The following is a 16914-nucleotide window of genomic DNA, read 5'->3' as shown; positions in this document are numbered from 1 at the left end:
TTATTAATGCTTTTTGAGATAGTGATTTAGATGCATATCATATTTTTTACTGAGTTAAGTATTGTATGTAATTAGTTTTGCTACAACAAGTGTATGGGACATTGGAAAAAAAGTTGAATTTCCCCATGGGGATGAATAAAGTATCTATCTATCTATCTATCTATCTATCTATCTATCTATCTATCTATCTATATATACTCTGACATAAGGGAGCCAAAACTGTACACAATACTTCAGGTCTGGTCTCATTGTGACAATACTTTTTCTCAAGTATTGGTAGTATAAATACCACCAACTGGACATGCCCAAGCATTATCCCTGATGAAGATGGCAAAGTTTGTCATCGAAACATTGGTTATGATACCTGTACTCGCTGGAAGCTGAGAAGAATTTATTTGTCTTATACACCAGGAAAGCATAAGATCCTTTTTCAATATTTTTCTATTTTTAACCTCCAAGTCTCTAACAATAAAGAGCAAAAAAGTATCAAATGATCTTAAGAATTCACAAATTTAGTCTTAAGTTCCTTGCCCCTCACTATTTCTTTAATTAATATAGTAACATTCCTCCAAATCTGCTATGATTATCTTTAATCAGAGAGAATTGATGGGACATGTGCAAATGAATAGGTTTTTTGGAAATAAATAGGGGAATGGTTTTAATGGCAATACTCTGAAAGCCAGCATAGACTCCTCCTATGCCATTGCAAAAAATGAAAACTATGAATATGAAGTTATATCGATTGTTAGAGCAAGGTTGAGGGGCCAAGTGCATCAGCTCGTATGTTCAGTTTGAAAATGCTGAGACAGACATGTCATCCTCGTTTGGCTACTTTGTGGCTGAACTTGGTTACTTCAACAAAACTGAAAATTACTTGGTCTAAGTCTCAAGTCCAATAGCATCTCATATTCATCTATATCAGTGAATAATACAGATATGACATAAGCATGCTTTGGCATAGTTTTTACATGACTATAGAATGAAGTAAAGGATTAGTTTCAATAGCAATCAACAATTGAATGTTTCTGTTAAATGTGATTTATCTTGCTTGAGATTTCTGAATTGTAAAATAAACTAAAAATGTTGCTGAATCAGCTTAGTGAAAATATGCTGTAAAATTACAGGTGCAACACAAGGAGCCTCTTCTCAATATCCAGGTTACCAGCAGGGACAAGGCCAGCAATATGGAAGTTATAGGACTGCTCAGCCAGGGCCCTCAGCTCAGCAACAGAGGCCATATGGATATGAACAGGCAAGATAGACCATCCCGTGATTTCCTTCATTTACAGTTTTGTAGAAATGTTTTACTACATAAAGAAAAGTACACAAAATTTTGCATCCTTCTCTTTCTTAACAGATTCTCCTCAATTGTTTTGTCTATTTTCAAAACCAGATAAAAACATTCTAAAATAATTTTAGTTTGTGCCTTACTAATGTTTATTGGTATTTCCTGGGAAATTCAAGGGGCTAATATCTAATAAAACTATTAACACTAAAACCATTTAATACTAGTTTTGTATTTCTTGGGAAAATATGGACCTAGAAATTAATCTCAGCATTTAGAGCTATCTAAAAATCAGTGCATTGTATACCAATAATTCTTTTGAAAGTGGGCTTGTCATTGTAAATTTTAGAAATGTCTAAGGCTCAAAACATCAGTGTCTAGTATTTACCCATTCTACCCTTTCATATTTACTAACTGGCATCTTGTGGAGATAAGTGAAGCTAAAGAACTGGAGCTGGGTGTTGGGGTTGGCAGGTACGGAAATTGGACCTTGGGTAAATGGAATATTGACAGAGAATGGATCTGGTTTTGGGGCAAAAGTTGGGTGCTAAATAGAGAGGTGTGGAACTTAATTTTAAGCAAAACTGCTGAAGTATATTTGGGTCAATTTCTTCGCACTTGGCTGAAAGCTGCTTCCGGTGTGTTTCTTCTCAAGCAGAAATATGACCAAAAGATAGTTGTCCCTGGAGTGGTCAAATTTCCCAAGCAATGCTCCAAAATCATTCCATTGGTGACTGATACAGAGACTACGCCATGAGTGCACAATGAATTGTGACCAGAAGTGCCTGTTTCAGTTTTCAGAGTGCTGAGTTAGACCCAAAACTGGTTTCAATTGCTTCCTTTTCTGGAAATGAATGATTTTCAGACACATAGTCTTGAAAAATACTGCGCTAAAAGTTTGAACGACAACACTGGTTTTGAAAAGTAGTAGGGGGAAATTGTTGTTGTCCAGTGGTTGTTCTGTTAAATTGTACAGTCAGATTTTTGTGATCATTCTAATTGTCAACTTCACATTTGTTTCTGGTTTATAATGTCTAATATCTTTAATACACTACATTTTGAAAGAAGTTTTTGAATTGTTTCCTTTGTTACAACTTGTCAGTTTATCTTGATGTACTTTCAAGGGTCTCTCTTTACAAAAACACATTGTAATTTATGCTGAAATTCTGAAATGTGTTAATCCAACAAGTGTTTTGATTTTTGAGGTGTTCTTGTTTCCAAAGGATAATTAAAGTGTTGAAAGGCAGGGCAAAGACCAAGTGGTACATTCCACCTGCAGTTTTAAACCAAATATAGAGGAAGATAAAATAAATCTAGATGTGATGATTAACTGATTTGAATTTTGTGAAATCTGTAGTTTTGTCAGGAAAATGGAGTTAATAAGAAATTCCATGTTTAATGAAACAAGAGTGGACACTTCAGAAGTATTCATTCTATTGGACTGTAGAAGAGGAAAGATAGGCAGAGATCAGAGTTTAACTATGGACTTGTTTGATAGTCTATTAGATAACTGGACTGACTTTTCCTCCAGGAATGGAAACGTTTTCGGTGAATCCTAGAACTTGAATTTAAAGCTGAACGTACTGGAAATACTCAAACCAGACAAAAATTGTGCAAGGAGAAACAGATAAATTTTCATACCAATGACTTTTTACTAGAACAAGGAAAAGTTAGAAAACAAGATTTTTTAAAGATGCAGTGAAGCCTGGCTCTGACAGTTGATGCAACATATTAATTGCTCTGAAACCTATAAATACTGCCTGATCTGAGATTTACAAGTATTTTCTGCTTTTGTTTCAGATTTCCAGCATCTGTAGTCTGTAGTTTTTTGCTTTTCAGATGATAAAGTATGATTTTGTAGGGGGGGTAAAATGAACCCTTTTAACTATCCCTTTTTTGAAAATGCACCAAAGATGTTGTTCCAGCAATAAGTTTGATGTACGTAAGTTATAGTAAAAGAGCCAGTGAATTTTCTTCTCCAATTCCAACACACAATGTTGCTAGAGAAGAAAACATAGAAGAAACAAAAATGAAACAATAAAAGGATTTGGTGGAGTGAGGCAAGAAGAAAAATTATTTTAATGGTTGAAGGATAGACTAACTGGCTGCCTCTCCCTCAAAAATTTCTCCAACCTCTGTCATTATTTTTTTTGCCTTGGTTTATTCAGAGGCAACAAAAGTCTGTGCATTTAATGTTCTGTCTCTTTTAATTCTTAGCCCATTTTAAATACTTTAATGAACCCTCTTTTGAAACACCACATCACTGGAATGAGATCTGTATGTATAAATTGACCTCAGCCAAGTAAAAGTATTGGATTTCATGGTGACAGTAAATCTGGGGAAATAAGGATTTTAGAGGAATTCTGAGTCAGACTTATTATCACTGACTTATGTGAAATTTGTTGTTTTGTGGCAGCATTACAGTGCAACTACATAAAATTATTACAACTTACAAAATTAGAGAGTGCACAAAAATTAGATGGTGCTCATGTGTTTCATGGACCATTCAGAAATCTGATGGTGGACAGGAGAATGCTGTTCCTTAATCATTGAGCGTGGGTCTTCAAGCTCCTGTGCCTTCTCCCTTATTATAGTAACAAGAAAAAAGCATATTTTGTATGGTGTGGGTTCCTAATGATGTATGCTACCTTCTTGAGGCACTGCTTCTTGAAGATGACCTCGATGGTGGGGAGGATTATTTCTGTGATGGAGCTGGCTGAGTTTATACCCTTTTTAGCTTCTTGTTATCCTGTACTTTAGAGCCTCCATACTAGGTTATGCAGCCAGTCAGAATATTCTCCAGTATACATCAGTAGAAATTTTATAGATCTATAAAAACTTCCCATCATGCACTTCATTGTATCCTACTGAAGGATGCATGAGATACTGAAGGGGCGACTCGGTATGGAACCATACTATTAGTGTTGATCGGAAATGAAATTATTAGTGAAAGGAATCTTTGACATACAGCCATGTAATGGAGATTCCTGTAAAAAGCATTATGGTGCAATGAAGGGAGGAGAAATACAAGTAAAAAAATCTTAATATATGATGCTGCAAGTAGATTAGATTAAATGTTGGGGTGGGAAAGTTTGGGTAATTGACATTTGTACTAATCACAAGTGTGATCCTGGAAAGAGTTAAAAGAAAAATATATTGACTCATCATTTAATAGCTTGGAAAATTAGATTTTATGGTTCAGTTGATATCCTTTGATGGGATTTGGACCATTTATGGAACAACTTGCTGTGAGTAGAGCACGGATCAACAGTGAGAGTTGGATATGTTTGAGCAATGAATATAGAAAGCAGTTGAATTTGGATGGGTGCAAAAGAGAATGCAAGGCCCTGAGGAAAGTTTTGATTAATGAAAAGAGACTCAGAAGTTGAAATTAGGCCACAGAGCAAATTGTTTGAAAACTAGAACTTTGGTGGAAGACTAGATAATGAAAGTGTGAATAGACAATGGTAGATAAAGCAAAGTCTTCAAAGTGTCCAAACAAATTAAGTAACTTCAAGAGACACCATTGAGAAAATCAACAAATGAATTGTTTTGTTGTGAACTAGAATTGCACCCTTAACCTGTGTTCTTTTTAGGCCTTCTTGTCTTGAAGTTTCTTTTGTGTCTCATTTTCCGTTAGAAATGCAGTGAGAAATTGTCATAATTGTGGCTCGTAAAATCATCAATTTTTAATGCTGAATAAGATTGTCCTTGTTTGCATTTAAAATATCACCTTTGCTTAAATGTATATTTTATTCAGTTTAATTTTCTATCTCCAAACCTGTATATGTTAGAAACTGAATTTTCAGTTCATGATAGAGATGGAGTCCTTGAAAATTAGTATACTTTTAAATGTACTATAAAATGGGTAAATAGCCAACCATTCTGAAATAATTGAATTTTAGCTTAAATAAGTGTATAGAATTTCATGATTAGTACTCCAGGATACACATTGCAAGGATTTGTTTTCCTTTAGAATTTCGGAACTGCGTAGCAATGATTCTTACAATTTCAAAATTTGCTTATTAAAGCAAAACATTTTTCATGTTCATCATCAAAAAAAGAACAAAACTTATACTTTTTCTTACTTAATCAACAGATTCTTCACCATTGCTGTAAAGGCATTTCTCTGAATATAGGAAGGAATTACATCCTTAAAAAATGCAGGACCACCCAGATATTCCCTATTAAGCCTAACAGCACTCCTTGTTTAATGTTGTGCCACCTTCCATTTACTGAGTTATTCCACTTTGTATTCATCAATGCAGTGTTTGTCTAACAATTCCCTTAAAAGCTTGAGGTGTAATCCTATTTATGTGATGTTGTGGTCATGAGGCGTTTATACTGAGGAGTGGTGAAAAAATCAATCACTTTGATGATTTGTTCCCACACCCTGGAAGATGCATTTCCTCAGTTCTTCTTTCTCTTTGTGCTCAGTGCAATAATCCAGCTGAGGTGCTAGACGTGAGTGTGGGACTGCAAATCAACACAGCCAGCACCATGACTTCAAATCAGAAACGGGCCTCTGGCACAGCTTTGGAGGTACTGCATACAGGTGAGAGCAGCACAATCTCGGGCATCAGAAATGGCGTCTTTAATGGGTGTGTATGGTGACTGTCTAGGATACCCTTGAAGGTTCTCCAACCCTCAAGAAATCATTCAGTTCTTACCTCCCCTATAGACGTCATGTTTTAAACGATTCCTCAGTTAAGTATATACAAGAGGAATTTCTTGTGCCACAACTTCCCGTCCTTGCTTTAACCTGGCTGCATCCCTGCCCATGGCCGTTTTTAGATTTTGTTATCAACAATAATGAATTCCAGCTGATCAAGATGAACTAATGGTTAGTGCAGTTATCTGGATAACATTAATTGGACATATCATTAAGGCCAGATGATTTTCGGCAATCCTCATTTCTTCAATTGTTTTTACTCCATCCCCAGAATATTTTGGCACTAATCATTTTTTTGTGAAACGTAAAAAGAGCCATTTGTGACCTTATTCTACCTCCACTTTCTGGGCACCAGAATGGAGAATGACTTTAGAAGAACACCTGAACATCTGGATACTTCAAACTACGGGATTTGAAGTTTAGAAGCAAAAGAAATCTCTTGTACATCTTTCCCCTGCCACCCAGAGAACTAACCATCTAATTCCCACTTTCCATCTCTTAACCCATAGCTGCATGTGCTATTTCTTGAATGTTCTCCTTATTTCCCTCTTATTGTATCATTTCCTCCCTGCTAAGAGAAATCGATCCATCAATCAATTTTAACCTATAACTTTAACCTTGATTTCACTTTGGCCTCCTTTATTCAAACAAAACTGTACCCAGCCTTTCACTGTAATAAAAATTCTCCATCTTTTGCAATATTCTCATTAATCCCCTTTGTACTTTTATAGTGCTGGACAATCTGTAATGTGATGCCCAAAACTTTACAGTGTTCTTTGGCTATTGTCCTGTGTTGATCTTGTTTGAGCAAATCTCCATGCTCTTGTGTTCTGTGCTTTGATTAAAATAGGAGAGTATCTTGTTTGTTGCCATAACTGCGCAATTTCCCTCCAATACTATCTGCAAGGAACACATACTTCAATACCCCTCTGTTCCTCTACATTAGTAACCTACAATTAATTATATAATATGTTAACTTGTGCTCCCCATTCTTCTCTGGACTGAATTCTGCTTTCCACTGATTTGCACACTTGACCAGATCACTTATGTGCTGTTGTCGTCGGCAGATTCCTACCTTTTTATCATGAAAAGTGGCCAATTTTGTGTAATTCACAAGCTTAATTAAGAACCCACATTTTTAAAGTCATAAATCATTGACCTGTATCACAAAAAGCAATGCACCTAGTGCTGAACCCAATGGAACCTCTTTGGAAAGTCTTACAAATACACTTGTCTACTATTTTTTGCTTTCTGTTACAGAGTCAGTTGTGGATCCAATATGCCAATTTCCTTTTGACCCCATGAATCTCTGACCAGTATTTCAGGGTCTTAGTAAAATCCAAGAAAACCATATCAAATGCATTTTCTCATTCAGAGTAGTCATACAGAATCTTTCCCTTAGTTAATTTTAACTCTTTTTGATTAATCTGTGTTTTCTACCTTAATACTGATCCTCAATAATTTACTCAGTATTAAATTTAGACCCCTTCTCTCTTTTTAAACAATATTACCTTGTTATCAGTCTTCCAGTCCTCTGGCACACTGTCTGCATCTAAACGTGAATGGAAAATAATAGTCAGAATCTTTAATGTTCCCTCCTAGATTCTCTAAAACACCGGGTGTATATTTGGTATGAAACAACTGACTTGCCTACTTTTGAGGAAGCTTAAACACTGAATATTTTAATCATTTTATTCACTCCTTTGAATATTCTACATCACTTTCTTTGCTACATTTCTTTTCTGTATTGCTAATTTTGTTTTGTGTGTGAAGCTAGACACAAAGTATTTATTAAGTACTAAAACATGGTCTTCCACCTCCAAATGTAGGCCTTTTTAAAATCTCTGCCTATTTTTATGTATTTCTGAAGCAATTTTTGAGTTTTTTTAAATTGTGCTTGTCTACTTTTAAAATTTCTCCCCCCTTTTATCCTCCCTAATCTTGACTTTTATTCAAGCATTTTCTTCTAATTACTTAGCACCTGTGTCTGACACATCCTTACCTTTTTTAAAAACTAATTCTGCTTATATTGCTCCTTGGCATATGGGGGTCTCTAGATTTAGATACTTTGGATGAACATTTTTGGCTCTAAGCCGTCATGATCATCTTGTGCTTCCTACTGCTCTAACTCTGACTTAATTGGGGTTTCTGTTCCTGGACCATTTTTACTAAATTGCTGTCAGTATAACCTAACTACTTCCCCAAATGAGAAATTTTGCCTCTAGCCCATCTGTCCTTTTCATTGACAGTTCTAAATATAATTGAATAATGATCACTATCAGCAGATGTTCTCATTCAGATATCCTTTCCAGCTCATCAGCTTCATTCAATAAGTATTTCAATCAATCCATAGCACAGCTATTAGCATTCTGGTTGGAGTCGAAATATTTTTGGTTCTGGTCCCACTCCAGAGACTTGAGTATAAAAATCTCTATTGAACATCCATTATAGTACTGAGGGTGTGCTACAATGCTGAAGACCTTAAGACAAACATTGTTTCAAAGCCTCGTCAGATCCTTAAGATGGATGGATAAGACCTAATGTCACTATTTCAGAGGATATCCAAGTGACCTAGCCGAAATCTCTTCCTCATTTAATATCACAAGATCAGATTTTTTTTAGTGGTTGTTATCAAATTGCTGTTTATAGGATGCTCTTTGCATTGCCTGTTGCACACCCCACATTGCAACATTGAGTATATCTTTACAGTAGTTGTTTGGTTATGCACATTTTGAAACACTTCTATAATTTGAAAGATTCTGTATAAATGCTTTTCTTCCTTTTTGCTGCATACTTTAGCAGATGACTTCATAATTACATTTACAAAACTATGATTTTTAACCCTTTTTGGTTATGTAATGCTTATTTCTAAACAATGAACATCTAAATGAACCGAATGAGCTCATTTATTGAATGACCCTCTCTTTGCTGGCATTAGGGAGGGCCCAGAGGAAGTTCATGAGAATTATCCTGGGTTAATGTATGAGGAGAGTTAGATGGCTCTGGGTCTGTACTTGCTGGAGTTCAGAAGAATGGGGGGTTTGGGGGGGGATCTCATTGAAATCTAATGAATATTGAAAGGCCCAGATGAGTGGATGTGGAAAGGATGTTTCCTATATCGGTGAGTCCCGGATCAGAGGGCACAGCCTCAGAATAGAGGAATGTCCCTTTATAACAGAGATACGAGGGATTTCTCTAGCCAGAGGGTGGCCATTCTGTGGAATCCATTCTGTCACAGATGGCTGTGAAGGTCAAGTCATTGGACATATTTAAAGCAGAGATTGACAGGTTCTTGATTAGTATGTGTATCAAAAGTTACAGGGAGAAGGCTGGAGAATGCGTTTGAGAGGGATAATAAATCAACCATGATGGAGTGGCAGAGCTGACCCGATGAGCCATATGGCCTAATTCTGCTGATATGTCTTATGGTCTTACGGGCAAGCATGAAGTTGGTGCTGCACTTATATCAAAATTGTAAAACAAAACAAAGCTAGCCCTAATTAGTTCCTAATTTGTGGTCTTGGCATGAAGTGACGGAAGCAATGGAAAGCAGTATAAACAATGAAAGCTAAGGCCAAGGCAAAATCACATTGCTGGAGTAGCAAGGATATTTACTCTATGGCAGGGTTTGCAGTCCATTACTTCCTACAAGATGAAACCTACCATCACGAATGGCCGTGATGCTTCACTCCCAAGTGAACTCAATATATTTTATGCATGCTTTGCAAGGAAGATTGAATGTATACCTATGTGAATTCTTGCAGCATCTGGTGACCTTGTGATCTATCTCAGAGGCCGACGTCATAATGTTTTTCAAGAGGGTGAAACTTCACAGCGTGTCAGATTGCAGTGGCGTATCTGGTAGGGCACCAACCAACCAACTGGCTGGTGTGTTCAAGGACATCTTCAGACTCTCATTGCTACATTCGGAAATTCCCATCTGCTTCAAACGGGTGATAATCATACCTGTGCACAAGGAGAGCAGGGTAAGCTGCCTCAGTGACTTTCGCCCTCACATATGCACTCACATCTGTTGTGTTGATGTGCTTTGAGAGGTTGTTCATGGCCACAATCAACTCCTGCCTTAGCAAAGACCTGGACCCACTGCAATTTGCCTATTGTCACAATGAGTCTACAGTCGATACAATCTCACTGGCTCTCCACTCAGCTTTGGACCACCTGGACAATATCAATACCTATGTCAGGCCTCTAATTACAGCCCAGTATTGAACATCATCATACCCTTGGTACGAATCAACTATCTCCAAAACCTGTGACTCTCTGTATATCCTACTGTGACTGGATCCTAGACTTTGTCAATGGGAGACCACAGATCTCCCAATCAGAAATAACATCTCTTTTTCATTAAAAATCAACACTGGTATACCTCAGGGAGGTGTGCTTAGTCCATTGCTCCACTCTCTCTACACCTTGGGCACAGCTCAAATGCCATTTATAAATTTGCTGGAGCACAACTATTGTTGGCAGAATTTCTGATGTTGATGAGGAGGTGTACAGGAGTTAAATAGATCAGCTGGTTCAGTGATGTCACAAGAACAGCCTAGCACTCAACATCAGTAAGTCCAAGGAATTGATTGTGGACTTAAGGAAGGGAAACTGAGGGAGCATACACTAGTGTTTATTGTGGAATCGGCAGGGTGAGCAGTTTCAAGTTTCTGGGTGTCAACATCTCTGAAGATCTATCCTGGCTCCAACATATGCAATTACAAGGAAGGCACAACAGCGGTTATACTTCACCAGGAGCTTGAGGAGATTTATAATGTTACCAAAAACTAGCACATTTTTACAGATATACTGTGGAGAACACTCTAAATAGTTGCATCGCTGTTGGTATGGAGGGGTCACTGCATTGGATTAGAAAAAGCTGCAGGAAGTTGTCAACTCAGCCAGTTCTGTCATGGGCACTAACTTCCTCGGCATCGAGAACATCTTCAAAAGGTGATGCCTCAAAAAGGCGGCATCTGTCATTAAGAGTTCCCATCAGCCAGGACACCCTCTCTTCTCTTTGCTACCATCAAAGAGGAGGTATAGAAGCTTGACAACACACATACAGCATTTCAGGAACAACTTCTTCCCCTCCACCATCAGATTTCTGAATGTATAGTGAACCCTGCCTTACCACTTTTTCCCTCTCTGTTTGCACTACTTATTTAATTTAATATATATTCTGATTCTGATTGTGCTATCTCTGATCATGAGAGCTTGATACATTCTTATTTCAGACACTCATTAGTAGTATCTTGTTTCCTCTTCTTCTTGAAGATCCCCAAAATGCTGATACTTTGTGAAAACTAGGTGGATACAGTTATTGAGCTCCATAGGAGAGGAAGCCAGATTAATCGAATGGCATGATTGGTTGAGTATTCAACAGATGTTGATGTTTTTAAAATTTCCTTGCATGCTGATTATTCCAATATCCTAAATCAAGTCCTTCTTTCATGCAAATTAATCTGTCAAAATAGGAGTATTTCAAATAGTGAAGTTATTCTGAAATAAAAAGATGTGGTTATATTTGTGTTTTTAAAAAAAGAGGAAATCCATTATATCTGAAATATTGTGCTCCAGAATAGCTTATAATTCTCTGCACAAGGGCAAAACTATATGATTTTCATTCATAATTCATAATTTCCATTGATAACAAAAAGGATGATAGCAAGAGAAGTGGACATTTTAAGTGGGAAAACTAATGTGGGGTTTGAAGTCCTTTTGGGTTGAATCCCTTTCCATGTAGGAACAAAGTGTGATTTGGATTTTAAACATCATTTTGATAATTTCCAAGGAGTTTAGAAGTATCTTTTTAAAAACCAACATGCTAAGACTATTGATGATGAAACTTCTGTAGAACTCATATATTTTTAGATATTACGATTACTGAAACTGTGCCAGTCTTGCAAATGATTATTGGGCCTCTGTGATCCCAGATGATATGGAAATTTATCAGTATAAAGCATGAGATGATAAGGTATGCATTGTCTCTCTGGCATTAATGCATTCATACAGCTTCAAGGATGAAGCTATCATGTCATTGAAAGGAATAAAAAGAAAATATCCCTACTATTGCTTTCTGGCATAACATATTGTGTCCCGAGAATTGCTTGATACTACTATAGAATTTTACTTGGATATTTGGTGATCGATCAATGGACAAAGAACATGCTATGATAAAACTCAGTAGCAAAATGGGCACAGGTGGACTATTAAATAATTCTGTATGAACAAGTCCCCTCCTTTAAATGGCCAACCAGTTCTGAATAGAAGAAGTGTCAGTTTGGAAGTCATGAGTTTTTGGTAGACTTGTAGGGATGGTGGGAGGATTGCTCAATGAAGGAGTGTGATTTGTGGTTTGATGTCATGGTTGAGTGTGGAAGTGGTTTCAACATTGTAGGTAAGAGAGGGGAGAAAAGATTGTGGCAATACCTATGTGAGGAGGATTAGCATGTGGGCATGATTGGAGATTGAGAATGGGATTAGTTGTGAAAGAGGTAAGGAGTTTGACAATCAGGATGGATCAATTATTGGCAGAAGGATGAACTAAGTGTTTGTGCAGTTGGTGATTTAGCAGGCTCACTACCATTTGTAGCTTATCGGGGATGACCTTAAGATATAGGAGCAGAATTAGGCCATTTGGCCTATTCTGCTCCACCATTTCATCATGGCTAATCCATCTTCCCTCTCAGCCTTCTCCCTGTATCCCTTAATGTCCTGACTAATCAAGAATCTATCAACCTCTGCCTTAAATATATGTAAAGACTTGGCCTCCACAACTGCCTGTGGCAAAGAATTTCACAGATTCACCACTCTCTGACTAAATAAATTCTTCCTTACCTGCATTCTAAAAGGACACTGCTCTATTCTGTGGCTGCGTCCTCTGGTCCTAGACTCTCCCACCATAGGCACATCCTCTCAACATCCACTCTATCTAGGCCTATAGGCCCAGAGCCGTCAAACACACTTCATATGACAAGCCATTCAATCCTGGAATAATTTTCATGAATCTCCTTTGAATCCTCTCCAGTTTCAGCACATCCTTTCAAAGCTAAGGGGCCCAAAGCTACTCACAATACTCCAAGTGAGGCCTCACCAGTGCTTTATAAAGGCTCAACATCATATCCTTGCTTTTATGTTTTAGTCCTCTTGAAATGAATGCTAACATTGCATTTGCCTTCCTCACCACAGACACAGCCTGCAAATTAACCTTTAGGGAATCATTTCTTCTACCATACACTTTGCAATACTGTATTCCATCTGCCATTTTTTTGTCCATTCTTCTAATCAGTCTAAGTTCTTCTGTGGTCTCTCTACTTCCTCAAACCTACCTGCCCCTCCAACTATCTTCATATCATCTGCAAACTTTACAACAAAGCCATCAATTCCATCATCCCAATCACTGACATATAATGTAAAAAGAATCGGTCCCAACACAGACCCCTCTGGAGCACCAGTAGTCACCACAGCCAGCCAGAAAAGGCTCCCTTTATTCCCACTCTTTGCCTCCTGACAATCAGCCACTGCTTTACCCATGGACTCGTAACTTGTTAGGCAGCCTCATGTATAACATCTTGTCAAAGACCTGAAAATCAAAGTGCACCACATCAACCAGTTCTCCTTTGTCTATCCTGCTTGTTATTTCTTCAAATAATTCCAACAGATTTGTCCGGCAAGATTTTCCCTTGAGGAAACCATGCTGGCTAGGGCCAATTTTATCATGTGCATCCAAGTACCCTAAGACCTCATCCTTAATAATTGACTCCAACATCTTCCCAACCACTGAGGTCAGCCGATAGTTTCCTTTCTTCTGTTTCTCTCCCTTCTTGAAGAGTGGAGTGACATTTGCAATTTTCCAGTCTTCTGGAACTATTCCAGCATCTAGTGATTCTTGAAAGATCATTACTAATGCCTCCATGTTCTCTTCAGTCATATCTTTCAGAACTCAAGCGCGTATATCATCTGGTGCAGGTGACTTACCCACCTTCAGACCTTTCTGTTTCCCAAAAACATTCTCTCTAGTTATGCTAACTTCTCTCACTTCATGACCCCTGACACAAGGAACTTCCACTGTACTGCTAGTGTCCTCCAAAGTGAAGACTGAAGCAAAGTACTTATTCAGTTCATTCGTGTTGCGTCATCCTCCATTACTAACTCTGCAGCATTTTTTTTCCAATGGTCTGATATTCACTCTCACCTCTCTTTTACACTTTATGTATCTAAAGAAACTTTTGGTGTCCTCTTTAATATTATTGGCTAGCTTACTTTGGTATTCCACCTTTATCTTCCAAATTACTTTTTACTTGCCTTCTGTTGGTTTTTAAAAGCTTCCCATTCATCTAACTTCTCACAAATTTTTGCTCTATTATATGTCCTCTCTTTGTCTTTGATGTTGGCTCTGACATCTCTTGTTAGCCACAGTTGTGTCATCTTGTCTTTAGAAATCTTCCTCTTTGGGATGTATATACCCTGTGCCTTCTGAATTGCTTCCAGAAATTCCAGCCATTGCTGTTCAGCCATTATCTCTGCCAGTGTTCTTTTCCAATCATTTCTGGCCAACTCCTCTCACATGCCTCTGTAATTTCCTTTACTTCACTGGAAGTAAAGGAAATTTACTGATACATAATTACATACTGTAATTTACTGATACATCTGACTTCAGCTTCTCCTTCTCAAATTTCCAGGTGATCACTTGCCTCTAATGGTTCTTTTACCTTAAGGTCTCTAATCAATTTTGGTTCATTGCACAACACCCAATCCAGAATAGCTGATCCTCTAGTGGGCTCAACCAGGAGCTACTCTAAAAAGCCATCTTGTAGGCACTCTAGAACCATGCCCCCCCCCCCCCCAGAATCCAGTATCAATGTGATTTTCCCAATCTACCTCCATATTGAAGTCCCCTGCGACTATTGTAACATTGCCCTTTTGGCATGCATTTTTTACCTCCTGTTGTAACTTGTAGGCCACATCCTTACTACTGTTTGGGGGTCTGTATACAACTCTGATCAGAGTCTTTTTACCCTTGCAGTTTGTTAGTTCTTTTCACCATGTCACCTCATTCCAATGATTTGATTTCATTTTTTACTAACAGAGCAATTCTGCCACCTCTGCCTTCCTGCGTATCCTTGTGTATTCTTGGACATTAAGCTCCCAGCTATAATTTTCTTTCAGCCATGATTCAGTGATGATTCATCATACCTGTCAATCTGCAACTGTGGTGCAAGTTCATCTACCTTGTTCCGTAAACTGCACACATTCAAATACAAGACCTTCAGTCCTCTTCACCCTTTTCAATTTTGTCCACTTTTTAAGTTGCAACTCATCCTGTTGACTGCAACTTATCCCTATCAACATCCTCTCCTCACTGCACATTGCCTCTGTTTGTAAACCAGCTATGTCATCTTCAGAACTATTGTCCACCTTTCCTACGGTATTTCTTGCATTGAAATGTACGCAGCTCAGGATACTTGTCGCACCTTACTCAACTGCTTGATTCCTAACTTTTGTCTGATTACTTACCGGCATCTGCCTTCACAACTTCTCTACTAACTGTTCTGGCACTCAGGTTCCCATTCCCATGCAACACTAGTTTGAATCCCATCATGCAGCATTAACAAACTTTCCCGTTGGGATATTAATCCCCCTTCAATTCAGGTGCAAACCGTTCCTCCTGTACAGGTCCCACCTTCCCTGGAAGAGAGTCCAATGATCCGAAAATCTTATGCTCTCCCTCCTACACCAACTCCTTAGCTACGTATAAAATTGTATAATCTTTCTAGTTCAGACCTCATTATCACAGGCACAAGTAGCAGCCCAGAGATCACAACCCTGGAGGCCCTGCCCTTTAACTTAGTACCTAAATCTCTGAGTTCCTTATACAGAACCTCGTCACTTGTCCTACCATGTCATTGGTACCTATATGGACCACGGCTGTTCACCCTCCCACTTAAGAATGTTGAGGACTCAACCCAAAATACCTAGGACCCTGGCACTCAGGAGGCAACATATAGAACCATAGAACATCACAGCACAGAAACAGGCCTCTTGGCCCTTCTTGGCTGTGCCGAACCATTTTTCTGCCTAGTCCCACTGACCTGCACCTGGACCATATCCCTCCATACACCTCTCATCCATATACCTGACAAGTTTTTCTTAAATGCTAAACATGAGCCTGCATTTACTACTTCATCTGGCAGCTCATTCCACACTCCCACCACTCTCTGTGTGAAGAAGCCCCCTCTAATGTTCCCTTTAAACTTTTCCCCCTTCACCCTTAACCCATGTCCTCTTTTTTTTCTCCCCTTGCCTCAGTGGAAAAAGCCTGCTTGCATTCACTCTATCTATACCCATCATAATTTTATATACCTCTATCAAATCTCCCCTCATTCTTCTACACTCCAGGGAATAAAGTCCTAACCTTTCTCTGTAACTCAGTTTCTTAAGTCCCGGCAACATCCTTGTAAACTTCTCTGCACTCTTTCAACCTTAATAATATCCTTCCTGTAATTCAGTGACCAAAACTGCACATAATACTCCAAATTCAGCCTCACCAATGCCTTATACAACCTCACCATAACATTCCAACTCTTAGACTCAATACTTTGATTTATAAAGGCCAATGTACCAAAAGCTCTCTTATGACCCTGTCTACCTGTGACACCACTTTTAGGGAATTTTGTATCTGTATTCTCAGACCCGTCTTCTACTGCACTCTTCAGTGCCCTACCATTTACCCTGTACGTTCTACCTTGGTTTTTCCTTCCAAAGTGCAATACCTCACACTTGTCTGTATTAAACTCCATCTGCCATTTTTCAACCCATTTTTTCAGCTGGTCCAAATCCCTCTGCAAGCTTTGGAAACCTTCCTCACTGTCCACTACACCTCCAATCTTTGTATCATCAGCAAATTTGCTGATCCAATTTATCACATTATCATCCAGATCATTGATAT

General features: G+C 38.2%; 1 protein-coding gene across 4 annotated transcripts in view; it reads left to right on the top strand.

Annotated features, from left to right (window-relative positions):
• The window catches only part of LOC140736146 (calcium-responsive transactivator-like), a 97891-nt gene that overhangs the window by 67562 nt on the left and 13415 nt on the right, over positions 1–16914 (top strand). For 3 of the 4 annotated variants that reach the window (XM_073061972.1, XM_073061970.1, XM_073061969.1), the window contains 2 exons: positions 1125–1252; positions 5723–5840. In XM_073061972.1, the coding sequence (XP_072918073.1) occupies positions 1125–1252; positions 5723–5840 (246 nt within the window). The remainder of the gene's footprint in view (positions 1–1124; positions 1253–5722; positions 5841–16914) is intronic. The other variant, XM_073061971.1, reaches the window with a different exon arrangement.

Source organism: Hemitrygon akajei, chromosome 11 (assembly GCF_048418815.1).
Source record: "Hemitrygon akajei chromosome 11, sHemAka1.3, whole genome shotgun sequence".
Lineage (NCBI taxonomy): Eukaryota > Metazoa > Chordata > Chondrichthyes > Myliobatiformes > Dasyatidae > Hemitrygon > Hemitrygon akajei.
The sequence above is the reverse complement of the archived record's forward strand: the minus strand, read 5'-3'. Positions and strand labels throughout refer to the sequence as shown.